The sequence below is a fragment of the Epinephelus fuscoguttatus genome, linkage group LG10 (assembly GCF_011397635.1).
Source record: "Epinephelus fuscoguttatus linkage group LG10, E.fuscoguttatus.final_Chr_v1".
NCBI lineage: Eukaryota > Metazoa > Chordata > Actinopteri > Perciformes > Serranidae > Epinephelus > Epinephelus fuscoguttatus.
Window position 1 is genome coordinate 8,651,349 of NC_064761.1, and position 13,923 is coordinate 8,665,271.

Here is a 13,923-nt window from a genome sequence, read left to right on the forward strand (position 1 = left end):
ACTGCCTCTTGCCACTGTACCAATTATCTTCATTCGTAACCTAATTCTAAAGAGGTGAGGTGAAGACGGCTCGTTTTGTAACACAAACGCACATTAGAACTTAACACTCTTAGATAACACTCTTGGCCGACCTAAAGGGGAACACCACCTAAATTAAGAATCCCCATGTTATTTCCATGGCTATGCAAAGTTCAATCAATATTTGTGAAAAGGAGCTACTCTCTCTCTCAAAGCCAGAAACCAGAGAAACATGTCTCAAACTTGTGATTTCATAGGGTATAAGTTCTGGAACTGCTCCAGAGACAATGAATGGGAGCCTGATTTTGGGGACCCACAGAATGTTTGTTTTCTTTATTATAACCAAGTGAGTTTTTTTCTGTTGTAGTGTTCTCAGTTCTGAAGCAGAAATGTAGTTAGGATGGGCCCCAGTGCACGCTATTATGACGGGCCCTTGTGCTCCCTAGTTACTAGTTACAGATGTTTGGAAATTTTAGGTGTATATTTATGTTACCAACAGTGTGTCTTACTGCCACTTGTATGTTATATCAACTTAAAGATGCTGCTTGTCAGTCGAGAGTTTTTGCACCTAAACTAGCTGCTGTAAATCGTATCGTCTTGTTGCATGATTAAACAGAGACTTGATGCTGGATGACATCAACATACATATCACCCAGCAATCATCATTACATATCTGTATATGACAAAAACTACAAAAGAAAGTAGTAAATTTTAACATGAACTCAATATTTTTCATAGTTAAATTATAATTTTTTTAATATATTTTATGCAGAATGAGCACATAATTTTGTTACAGGCTAGATTGACACTTATATACAAAAACAGAAATCCATTATGGATATGGGTTTCCCTTTTGGGAGGCATATAGAAAATCACAGTTTTTCATTTAACGTGAGTTCTATAGTGAACAAAGGCATATTTCCAGGTGGCAGTTGCGCCCCTCCACCCCATGGGCCCCAGCGCAACTGCTCTGCCTGCACCTACGCCCCTGTATGTACTCACAACATTCCCCTGGGTGCTCATAGTGTCATTTATATCATCTTTGTCAATTCACTGTCTATGGAGCAGCTCCTCCCTTTATACCTTATGACATCACAAATTTGAGCTTTAGCTTTCTCATTTTTGTATATGGGAGAGAGTTGTTCAGTATTTTCTGGACTATCTTAGGCCATATGAATAACTTCTATTGCCCCCAAAGGATAATGGTATTTATTTACTGGGGAAAGAGCTTTAACAAGTGCTTTTCAGTAGGCTAAACAGACTATGTATCCACTGTCATGTGAAAACATGATACCAATGCAAACATTTTGCTCACGCATAATTAGCCCTCATCTTACAATTACTTAGAACTACCTGTATACAGGAAAATATTGATGATATCTTGCATGTAGGCTTCTGCCCTATAACTTAATAAAGTGAACTTTTGCACATTCCATGGACATTTGACACAGTCCTGCATGGAATTGTACAACTCTTTGTATGTTGTATATTTTTCTTCAGATTCTGATTGTAAATTTTTCTATTCTATATTTGTTTCTTAACTTTGCAGTACTTTTTTTCATTTTCTCTTGCACCATAACACCAAGGCAATTCCTTGCATGTGAAAACCTCCTTGGCAATAATCCTGACTTTGATGTAGCTTTTAAAAGTGTTGCATTAAAATTGACCAGACACAATAAGAACAGTCATCAATCCATGTAAACAAAAGACTCAAAGGTTAGTGTTTATTTTGAGATACTGAGAAACTTTTACAAGACCAGAAGCACTAAACAGCAAAAACCAATGTTTAACTGATTTAGTAAAAAAGTAGTTAAGCTAATATATGTAACCCAACCTTTGCTTCCCTTTCCTCACAAAACAGGCATTTTAGATGTGGATTAAATATAAACCTAATACCATCATGTTAACAATCTAAAGCTTAAAAAGAAATTACATTCCATGAAGATTTTAACAACATTGGTCAAATAGGCCTATGGGTATGCAAAAATATGGCAAACATTTCTGAACCTAGCCTAGTAGGGGCACCAGCAGCTTTGCTAACATACATTTTATTTTTAATCCATATACCAGAAGATGCCATTAATACTTTAGTTTCCACAAAAAATATCTAGGCAGTGTTCATTGTCATTACCTTTTGAACAATAGCATTTTAAAAGCATAGCAACACCAAAGCTAAAATCTAAAACTATGCAAAAGGATTAAGAACATGATCTTCTGATGATGTTATCTTTAAATTCTTCTCCTTGTGTACAATACGCACAAGCTCTTTTCGAAACAATCAGTATACTCTTAACAGATTTATTTGCAAGTAAAAAGTATCAATGTGCAGAACATTTTTTGATTTATTTGGCGGATGTTGAGGAGAAGGTGGTGTAGGTAGTATGACTTAAGGTGGTGCGACTAGTTGATGAGGAACTGGGGGAGCCTAGGTCCACACTGCTCCTGCGGGAGCTTCGTCGTGAGCCACTCCTGGAGCCAGTGGTGGATCCTGGGGCAGAGGACATATTGTAAGGACTGCTGATCCCTCTGGAAGACTCAGCTGATGCCTGGAGCATTTTCACCCCGCTGCTTTCCTCCACCAGGCAATTATCCAGAGCATCCTTGTAAGAGATCTTTAGTTTGCTCTTGGGGCAGGTCAGGTTCTTTGTTTGCTGTCTGGTGTCTTGGAGCTTCTGGGCTGCTCTCCCATCCAGCCAGCCCATTTTCACAGCTTCTTCTAAGGTTCTTCTACACCCCATTTCTGGGTCATAAAGTCCCCCTGTTACATACTGGAACTCCAGGAATCTCTGCCCTGCCTCATATGGCAGCCACATCTCCTTCATAGCCTGAGCAGCAGACATCTTCTTCCTGTTTTTTACATCCTCAAAGCCAAAAAAGGCTTTCTGGGCAGGCTTAAGCTTAGTTGCCATGTCGTCATTTATTATGCCCTGGCGGGTGGCCTCTTGGATGCTGAGCCTACGGCCATTTGTAGGATTGATGATTCCTCCAGTGCAGGCCTGAGCCTCCAGCAGTCTCTGGGCAGTGATGGAATCCACCAGACCACGATCTAGAGCCTCTGTGATGGATATCTTCTCTATAGTATCTGTGTCAAAGATGGCACCCACAGGTTCCTGTTCACCCACTGTTTCAACAGGAGAGGCCAGGGTGAATGATATGCTGGATATACCCCTAAGGGAATCAGGTGAGTCTTGACCTACACTGCTAAATGAGGTGCTTCGCTCAGTGACAGTGGTGGTTCTTGTTGATGTCACCTTGGAGAGAGTAGGTGATAAGGGTCTTGACAGAGCTGATGATGATGATGATGACGATGATGATGATGTCACTGACAATGGAACTGTGGCTGCTGATGTTCTCAAAGTCGATGATGATGTCACTGAAGATGTTCCTGGGGATGCTGATGTTCTTGAAGTTGATGATGATGTCATTGAAGATGTACCCAGAGATGCTGATGTTCTTGAAGTTGATGATGATGATGTCATTGAAGATGCACCTGGAAATGCTGATGTTCTTGAAGTTGATGATGATGAAGATAATGATGATGATCCATGTTTGGTCTTGTTGCTGATGATATCTGCAAACTGAGTAAGATTGATGGTACGTGATCTGTACCGATCTAGATCCGATTGATCAATTACTCCTTTTTCAATCAGCTCGGTAATATCGTACTGTCTTCCAGTCTTCTTGTCATTAATGACAAACCGTATGGAACCATCTGGAGCAGTGATAGTGATCTCTTCCCACTCACACTCCTGCTCAGACAGCTCAACGAAGGTATCGTGGTCAATATACCCTTTGTCATATGCCTCACGCACTGTCATCTCTTTATTAGTCGCTGGATCCACAATTATCACTCTCCTCTTTCTCCGAGTGTTCTTTTGAGTCGACTCTAGCTTTTTCTTGTCTAAGATAGGTAAAAGAATGAGGCCAGTCTTCTTATCTGTAGTACAGAGTTTCTTAAGCTCCATGTAAGTTAGGTTTTCCTCCGTGTTGGGGTCAAAGAAACCCTTAGTATCAACATTCTGATTGGTCAGGATATTGTTCATTTCCTTATCAAAGTAACCTCTCTTGTAGGCTACATTAACGTCAATACGATGGCTGTGTTCAGGATCAATTATACCACCACTGGCAATCTGGGCCTCCAGTAGACGGATGCCATGACCTTTCTCAACTAGACCTCTCTCTATGGCCTGAAAGAGGGAGATAACCTTGTCACTACCAGGAAGTTTGTAACCAGTCACAGCCCTCTCTGCTGATAGCAGGTTGTCCTTAAACTCTGGTCCAAACAGTCTTTTGTTGTAGGCATCAGTAACAGTCAGGTATTGGTTGCTGACAGGATCAACTATAAAACCTGAGGCAGCCTGAGCCTCAAGCAGTTCCAAAGTAGTCCCAGGTCGCAACAGTCCATCTTTCATGGCCTGATAGAAGGGCATCACCTTATCACTGGCCTCATCATAAACTCCTGCTATGCAGGTGGAACCTCTCAGGTAGGAGTGCAGGCGGTCTTCAATGTCCTGGCTCGTCAATCTGCCCTCCCTCAGTTGGTCCATATCTGACCGGTCTAATAAGTTTGCATCCACTAGATCTTTGACCAACACCTGGCCCCTGAGCCCCTGTAAAGTTAATGGCTTTTTGGGTTCAGGAAGAAGCAAAAGACCTGTGCTCCGATCTGCTTTGCATTTTTTCTTCAGCGATACATAAGTAGCTGGTTGTTGTGTGTCTGGGTCCAGATAACACTCAGGATACTGATTCAGGGCCTGGTAAAGGTCCTCATCTATGAGATCCCTATCCATAGCAATGTCTTTGGGGAGGAATAAACCAAGGGCAGGGTCCAAAATGCCACCTACAGACTCCTGAGCCTGGAGTATACGTAGAGCTGTATCCTTGTCAATTAATCCCTTCTTCATGGCTTGGCCAGCTGACAGGAGCTTGCCCGTATTTGGGTCTCTGTAACCTATAGTTGCAGATTCAGCTGCAAATAACTTTGATTCATCTTCCTTATCCACTACCCCTCTGGCACACGCTTCCTTTACAGTCAACCTCTGATTAGTTCTGACGTCAACGATGTTGCCTGTTGCTGCCTGAGCATCCAGTAGCATGTCAGCACTTTCAGCAGACATAATTTTCTTTTTCTTGGCTTCTGTAAAAGTCATTTTCCCTTGAGGTCCAGCTGCAACACCAGAAATTGACCCAGTCCCCTTCAGAAAGACCCTCTTATCCACAGACACCTCTGAGACAGTTTTCTCCCCCTTGATTAGTTTGTTGAATGTTGATTTGTCCAGGACCCCACAATCAAGCAACTGTTGTGCTGTAACTGTCTTACGGACAGCCTCAAAGAGTAGTTTGGAGGGGTCAAACTTCTCAGAGACTGGCAAAAGTTGGAGGCTTGCTTGAGGCTCTGTCTTGCATCTTTTCTTCAATGTTCCATAGCTGGCATCACACTCAGTTTCTGGGTCAAGGTAACAAGCAGGACTCTGGTTTAGGGATTGACGGAGATCCTCATCCAAAAGGTTACGTTTGATAGCTGCATCTTTGGGGAGGAACACACTGAGATTAGGATCTAGAATACCTCCCACAGACTCCTGGGCCTGCAGCAGGCGTAGCCCAGTCTCTCTGTCAATCATTCCCTTCTTCATGGCCTCAAACACTGAAAGCGGCTTTGCTGCGCTAGGATCTTTGTAGCCTACAGCAGCAGCCTCTGCTGCCAATAATTTGTCACGATCCCTAATATCCACCACTCCTCTGGCACATGCCTCCTCTACTGTCAGCTTTTGATTAGTTTTAGGATCAATGATGTGGCCTGTGGCAGCCTGGGCTTCGAGTAGCAAATCAGCACTATCTGGGGGCATGAGCATCTGTTTCTTGGCTTCTGACAAAGACATTTTTCCTTGACGTCCAGCTGCTACCCCAGCAATGGGCCCAGTCCCCTTTAGATAGACTGTTTTTTCCACAGACACCTCTGGGACAGTTTTCTCCCCTTTCACTAGCTGGTCAAATGTTGGCTTGTCAAGGACTCCACATTCAAACAACTGCTGTGCTGAGACTGGCTTGCGGATTCCATCAAACATCAGTTTGGAAGGGTCTTTCTTCTCAGTGATTGGCAGAAGTATTTGGCCTGTGTGAGACTCTGTTTTGCTTCTCTTCTTTAATGCCCCATAACTCGTATCACGCTCTGTGTCTGGGTCGAGGTAACAAGCAGGACTCTGGTTTAGAGCATGACGGAGGTTTTCATCCAAAAGGTTATGTTTGATAGCTGCATCTTTGGGGAGGAACACACTGAGATTGGGATCTAGAATACCTCCTGCAGACTCCTGGGCCTGCAGCAGGCGTAGCCCAGTCTCTCTGTCAATTATTCCCTTCTTCATGGCCTCAAACACTGAAAGAGGCTTTGCTGTGCTAGAATCTTTGTAGCCCACAGCTGCAGCCTCCGCTGCCAATAATCTGTCTTGATCCCTAAAATCCACCACTCCTCTAGCACATGCCTCCTCTACTGTCAGCTTTTGATTAGTTTTAGGGTCAATGATGTGGCCTGTGGCAGCCTGGGCTTCAAGTAGCAAATCTGCACTTTCCTGGGGCATAAGCATCTGTTTCTTGGCTTCTGACAAAGACATTTTTCCTTGACGTCCAGCTACCACTCCAGCAATGGGTCCTGTTCCCTTTAGATAGACTGTTTTTTCCACAGATACCTCTGGGACAGTTTTCTCCCCTTTCACTAGCTGGTCAAATGTTGGCTTGTCAAGGACTCCACATTCAAACAACTGCTGTGCTGAGACTGGCTTGCGGATTCCGTCAAACATCAGTTTGGAAGGGTCTTTCCTCTCAGTGATTGGAAGAAGTATCAGGCCTGTGTGAGACTCTGTTTTGCTTCTCTTCTTTAAAGCCCCATAACTCGTATCACGCTCTGTGTCTGGATCAAGGTAGCAAGTAGGACTCTGGTTTAGAGCATGACGGAGGTCCTCATCCAAAAGATTACGCTTTATAGCTGTATCTTTGGGGAGGAACACACTGAGATTGGGATCAAGAATGCCCCCAGCAGACTCCTGGGCCTGCAGCAGGCATAGCCCAGTCTTCTTGTCAATTAGTCCCTTCTTCATGGCCTCAAACACTGAGAGAGGCTTAGCTGTGCTAGGATCCCTGTAGCCCACAGCAGCAGCTTCTGCTGCTAACAGTCTATCCCGATCCCTATTGTCCACCACTCCTCTAGCACATGCTTGCTCTACTGTCAGCTTCTGATTGGTTGTGGGGTCAATGATGTGACCTGTGGCAGCCTGGGCGTCCAGTAGCAAATCTGCACTATCTGGGGGCATGAGCATCTGTTTCTTGGCCTCTGATAAGGACATTTTCCCTAAAGGTCCAGCTGCCACGCCAGCAATTGATCCTGTCCCCTTCAGAGAGACCTTCTTATCCTCAGACACCTCTGGGACAGTTTTCTCTCCCTTCATTAGTTTGCTGAATGTTGGTTTGTCCAGGACCCCACAATCAAGCAATTGCTGTGCTGTTACTGGCTTACGAACGCCATCAAAAATCAGTTTAGAAGGGTCTTTCCTCTCAGTGATGGGCAAAAGTAGAAGACCTGTGTGAGGCTCTGTTTTGCATCTTTTCTTCAGTGTTCCATAGCTGGCATCGCACTCAGTTTCTGGGTCAAGGTAACACTCAGGACTCTGGTTTAGAGCTTGACGGAGGTTTTCATCCAAAAGGTTGCGCTTGATAGCTGTATCTTTGGGAAGAAACACACTGAGATTGGGATCTAGAATCCCTCCCACAGACTCCTGGGCCTGCAACAAGCGTATCCCAGTCTTCTTGTCAATTAATTCCTTCTTCATGGCCTCAAACACTGAGAGAGGCTTGGCTGTGCTTGAGTCCTTGTATCCCACAGCAGCAGCCTCTGCTGCCAATAATCTGTCTCGATCCCTAACATCCACAATCCCTCTGGCACATGCCTCCTCTACGGTTAGCTTCTGATTGGTTCTTGGGTCGATGATGTGGCCTGTGGCAGCCTGGGCTTCCAGTAGCAAATCTGCACTATCTTCGGGCAGGAGCATTTGTTTCTTGGCTTCTGAGAAAGACATTTTGCCTTGACTTCCAGCTAAAATCCCAGCAATAGGCCCAGTCCCTTTAAGATTAACGTTTTTGTCTACAGACACCTCTGGGACATTTTTATTCCCCTTTTCTAGATCTTTAAATGTTGGCTTGTCCAGGACACCACAATCAAGCAGCTGCTTGGCTGTGACAGGTTTTCGAACACCATCAAAGACAAGTTTGGAGGGATCTACATTCTCAACAATAGGAAGAAGCAGAAGGCCTGTGTGTGGATCTACCTTGCATCTCCTCTTCATTGACATATAGGTTACACCTTCCTCACTTTCTGGGTCCAGGTAGAGCTCAGGCCTCTGATTCAAAACACGATATATGTCATCATTAATTAGGTTACGCTCAATGGCTGTGTCTTTGGGAAGGAACACACTGAGAATGGGGTCTAGGATGCCCCCCACAGACTCCTGAGCTTGTAGTAGACGCAGTGTCGTGTTCTTGTCAATCAGTCCTTTCTTCATGGCCTGAAATACTGACAGAGGTTTGCTTGTGCCAGGGTCATTATATCCTACAGCCGCAGCTTCTGCTGCTAGCAACCTCTCTTTGTCCTCCTCATCAACCACACCTTGATCACATGCCTCTTCAACTGTCAACTTCTGATTAGTTCTGGGGTCAATTATGTGGCCGGTGGCAGCCTGAGCATCCAGTAGCAGGTCAACGCTATCTGGTGGCAACAGATTCTTTTTCTTGACTTCTGTGAAAGTCATTTTGTATAGGGGTCCAGTAATATACCCTGGATTTTTTGGACCTTCAATTACCACACCAGCTATTGGGCCTGTCCCTTTTAGGCTGACCTTCTTGTCGATAGACACATCAGGGACAGTCTTATGCCCCTTTACAAGCTGGCTAAATGTTGGTTTGTCCAAAACACCACAGTCAAGCAATTGGTTTGCTGTGACTGACTTACGGACTCCATCAAAAACCAGAGTGGAGGCATCCAAGGTTGGGGGCTCTCTAGTTCTCTTCAGCTCAGTTTCCATGGTTTGTCTGACAACAGCCACCTCTCGCAATTCTTTCTGCATGGATGACAGCCTACTTTTATATGTCTCCTCAAGCTCCCTGAGTTCCCTCATCAGCCTGTCTATTTCACTTCTTAAAGAGTTCTTTTCCCTTTCCAGACGTTCCTTATCTGTGTCATATTGCTTGATCAGGCCCTGCTTACTATCACACTGGTCCTTCCAGTAACTTAAATCCCTCTTCACCCTTTCATTCTCCTCCTGTAGGCGTTGCTTATTGCGAACCTCAGAGTCCAGGGACAGTTTAATGCGACTGAGTTCCTCATCCAGCCTTTGGTTGTGATCTTTGTCTTTTTCTAACAATTGCAGTTTCCGCAAAAGAGCATCTCTCTCACTCACAATTTCACTGTACTGGGACTGAATGGACTGCATCATTGCTGTTGTCTGCAGAAAAAAAGAGTGGGAAAAAGAGAGAAACAGCAGAAAGACAAAAGGTTAGTCGACTCAGAAATGAATTGATGTATTTACTGTATATCAAGAAACATTCACAATACACAACTATACAATAAAAAACAACAGGATAGAACATATTTGGATTGAAATAAAAATGAAATCAAATTATCATGCTACTATCAAGTTGAACTGCACCTCATTTGTACTAGTGCTAATGAACCTTAATGATAAACTGTAATATTATCAAGGAAGACAGCATACATACTTGCTCTATTCATTTTTGTCAATGAAAACAGAAGGTCCAACATTTCGGCTCGCGGCTTCATTAAGAGCAACAGAAGTGATGTTGCAAATTTAATGTTTCTTTTCTTGCTTGTATTTTTTCATCTGTATTAATGCAAAATTGGACAAAATAGGCCAAAAAACACTTGATTTAAAACAAAAAGCTGTTATTGATTATAATATTTAACAAAACATAAATAGCAAGTCTGCGTGCGTTCTTCCAACATATATTTTGCTTTGTTCACTTAGCAATATATTATTGAAAATAATTCCTTTCAGTAAAACAACAAAACAAGACAATGTCTTACAAGACTGGGAAGTAAAACTATAAAGGCGTTATAGTAGTCATTTTTTAAAATAAAGTTATCCAGTGGAGAAAAAAAACACTAAAATTTTCAAAGTTATTGATTTTCATTGTGAAATCAGCCTTCCCAATCCCGAAGACAAACAATAAATGACACTACATTGTTTATTGCAACTATAACCACAAAACAATCATAACTATTTTGACTACTACTTCATACAGATTGGAACAGTTTCTGTCTACATTCTGTAAACTTGCAAAACAGCACAAATAAATATTGCCGATAGATGGGTGCCAATCTTGATTGACTGGTCTAAAACTGCTTGACAGGGTGCTTAAAATACTGCAAAAAAATTGAGATATTTTACACACACACACACACACACACACACACACACATATGTGTATGCATGTGTATATATATATATATATATATATATATATATATATGTGTGTGTGTGTGTGTGTGTGTCAGTGCTGTTTTTACAAGTGTGCAAAATGTGTTGTTAAGACCATCAAGAAGCCACAATAATTTGATAAACAACTATCAAACTGTATTGGAGCAGACAACTAGTGGTAATGATGTCATGGCGGTGTTTATCACTCTGGGCAGTAGAAAGAAAGGCAAAAAAGCATGCAGACTGAACATCTTTGCACAGTGTGGGGCAGGAAGACAGTGGGTTGGGAAGGTCAGCAGGCAGAGAGGCACACATCATGCTTGCATGCAAGTGATTGACATGCAAGTTTATTCAAACACATACAGACATATGTGTTCAAATCAGAGTTACCACGTGGGAGGCATGGGGGGGGGGGGGTGTTTATAGAGGTGTTCCAGCATGCAAGCAAAATTTTTGCCACAGACACTAATAGCTAATTGATTGCTCCAAAGTAGGACTCTGATTTGTAAAGATGAGAGCAGTCCAGGACTAATTGCCAAACTTCCATGTACCTCGGTGGCCTGCGTTTGTATTTTCTCAGTCTCCAGCTTGAGGTTCTCTCTCTCTGAGGAGAGCTCTGAGACCAGCTTGCGGTAATCTACATTGTTACGTTCACTGGCCTGCAGCTGCAGCTCCAGAGCAGTAATCTGGGAGGAGAGCTCATCATTAATTCCCTGTTTGGATCTCAGGAGTTCCTCTTTATCATGTCGTGTTGCCCTAAGTTCCTCCTCCAGCCTCAGCTTCTCTTTGGTCTGGGTTTCTGACATCTCTTTCAGCCTCTGAAGTTGAACAGAGTTCTCATTCAGTGCTGTACTCTTCTCCTCTATAGTTCTGTAAAGGCCCTCATTCCTGAGGTTTGCCTCTTTGACTCTGGCCTGCTCCTGAAGGAGTTGTTGCTGTAGGGCCTTCAGCTCGGCGCTCAGCTGTGTAACGTGCTCTGCAGAGGTCTTGTTCTGTTTCTCCCTCTCCGACGAAAGCTCTGAGACCAGCTTGCGGTAATCTACATTGCTGCACTCACTGGCCTGCAGCTGCAGCTCCAGAGCAGTAATCTGGGAGGAGAGCTCATCATTAATTCCCTGTTTGGATCTCAGGAGTTCCTCTTTATCATGTTGTGTTGCCCTAAGTTCCTCCTCCATCCTCAGCTTCTCTTTGGTCTGGGTTTCTGTCATCTCCTTCAGCCTCTGAAGCTGAACAGAGTTCTCATTCAGTGTTGTACTTTTCTCCTCTATAGTTCTGTAAAGGCCCTCATTCCTGAGGTTTGCCTCTTTGACTCTGGCCTGCTCCTGGAGAAGTTGTTGCTGTAGGGCATTCAGCTCAGCGCTTAGCTGTGTAATGCGCTCTGCAGAAGTCTTGTTTTGTTGCTCCCTCTCTGACGAGAGCTCTGAGACCAGGTCGCGGTAATCTACATTGCTGCGCTCACTGGCCTGTAGCTGCAGCTCCAGAGCAGTAATCTGGGAGGAGAGCTCATCATTAATTCCCTGTTTGGATCTCAGGAGTTCCTCTTTATCATGTCGTGTTGCCCTCAGTTCCTCCTCCAGCCTCAGCCTCTCTTTGGTCTGGGTTTCTGTCATCTCCTTCAGTCTCTGAAGCTGAACAGAGTTCTCATTCAGTGCCGTACTCTTCTCCTCTATAGTTCTGTAAAGGCCCTCATTCCTGAGGTTTGCCTCTTTGACTCTGGCCTGCTCCTGGAGGAGTTGTTGCTGTAGGGCCTTCAGCTCAGCACTCAGCTGTGTAATGCGCTCTGTAAATGTCTTGTTCTGTCTCAAGCTTCTCTCCAGCTCCTCCTGTAACCTAAGACGCTCTTCTTCACCTCTCTTTTCTGACAAGTTGGCATGTTCTTGGTTCTGGCGTAGAGTGGTAATGGTGCCGATATACTCTTTCATGGCCATGGTGGTGCTTTCCAGCTCTGTTTCTACCTGCCTTCTTCTAGACACTTCCTCTTGGTTAGCCTTCCTCAGATTCTCCACTTGGCTCTCCAGCCCATCTCTCACAGCCTGGAGGTCCTTCATGCGTCCTTGTAACCTGCTCATGTTCTGTTCTACTCTGCTTCGCTCCCTGCTCTCCCTCTCCAGCTCTGAATGCATCTTCCGAAGCTCCTTCTCACACTCCCCCAGTTGGGTCGCAGCCATTGATGAACTGGTTAGCTTCACCTGCAGCTGGGCCATAGTCTGTTCAAGTACACCCTGCCTTTCCTCTGTAGTTTTCCTCCTACGGGTCTCCTCATCCAGACTGTGTGTAATGTAGGCCAGCTCCTCATTCTTCTCCTGCAGAGTCTTCATGACTTCAGACAGCTCCTCTGAATACTGTCTGCTTTCCTCATCTCTCTGCCTTGCTAGCACCTCCACCTGACTTTCCAGCTCTCTCCTCCTGCGGCCTTCCTCTGTGATGACAGCACGCTGACTGTGAGCTTCTTCTTCTGCCCTCTTCCTTTGTTCCTCAGCCTGGCTCATAGACATTCTGAGCCTCCTGAGCTCCTCCTCCAGATTCCTTCTCTCTACCTCCATCCTGTCATATTGCTGCTGGAGATCGGCTGTATCCTCCTCCCTCTGGGCTGCCAGCCTCTGCATATCTGTGCGGCTGATGTGGATCTGGGATTCGTAGCTGAGCTTTAAGTTATTGATCTCCGCACTATATTGGCTCCTTACCTTTGACATCTCTTTCTGTAGCTCCTTGATCCTCGCTGACTCCTCAGCCAGCTGCCGCCGCAGCTGTTCAATCTCATAATCCTTACTTGCCCCACTCTTCTCCACCTCCACCTTGGACCAGCTGACTGTCTCCAGCTCTTTCTGCCTCTTCCTCAGCACCGACTCATACTCCTCCTGCTGCGTAGCATAGCGCTCCTCTGCCAGTCTCCTCTTCCTCTTTTCTTCATCAAGCAAGTAGTTGAGACGTGTCACCTCATCGTTGAGGTCCGCCAGCTGGCTCTGACTGGTGTCTAGGCTCTCCCTAGTGGCATTGCACTGCAGCGCAGTGCTTTGCTTCACCTCCTCCATCGACAGCAGCTGGTCCTGTGCTGTGGACAGCTCCAGCTGGTAGCGGGAAACAGCATCTTCCAAAGATTTGTTCTTGGCATTGCGGTCTTGCATGTCCTCCCTCAACAGGCGAAGTTCTTCCTCTAACAGGTCAATCCTGGTGTTACGAATCTGCAAGCAAGACAAAGCAAAGATGTATACAGAGGTACTTTTAAGAACTTAACTCAAGTACATTTCACTGTACTTGCAATAAAAAAACTTGACCACAGTGTACTTAAATGATTGATTCAAATGGGTTCAACTGATTGTGGAATCATCCAACATCCAAAGAATAGCTGTGGTTTCCTTAAAACTGCATTACTGATTTATTTATTTTTTTGCCACTTGGGGGCAGTGCCACAAGCTGCAAACAC

General features: G+C 44.5%; 1 protein-coding gene across 2 annotated transcripts in view; it reads right to left on the reverse strand.

Annotated features, from left to right (window-relative positions):
* Nucleotides 1-1,710: 1,710 nt before the first annotated feature.
* The window catches only part of wu:fi04e12 (desmoplakin), a 29,556-nt gene continuing 17,343 nt past the window's right edge, over nucleotides 1,711-13,923 (reverse strand). Inside the window, exons 23-24 of one of the 2 annotated variants that reach the window (XM_049586966.1) lie at nucleotides 11,051-13,681; nucleotides 1,711-9,506 (exon numbers count right to left, since the gene is read on the reverse strand). In XM_049586966.1, coding sequence (XP_049442923.1) covers nucleotides 2,361-9,506; nucleotides 11,051-13,681 — 9,777 coding nt within the window. In that variant the 3' untranslated portion in view covers nucleotides 1,711-2,360. The remainder of the gene's footprint in view (nucleotides 9,507-11,050; nucleotides 13,682-13,923) is intronic. The other variant, XM_049586967.1, reaches the window with a different exon arrangement.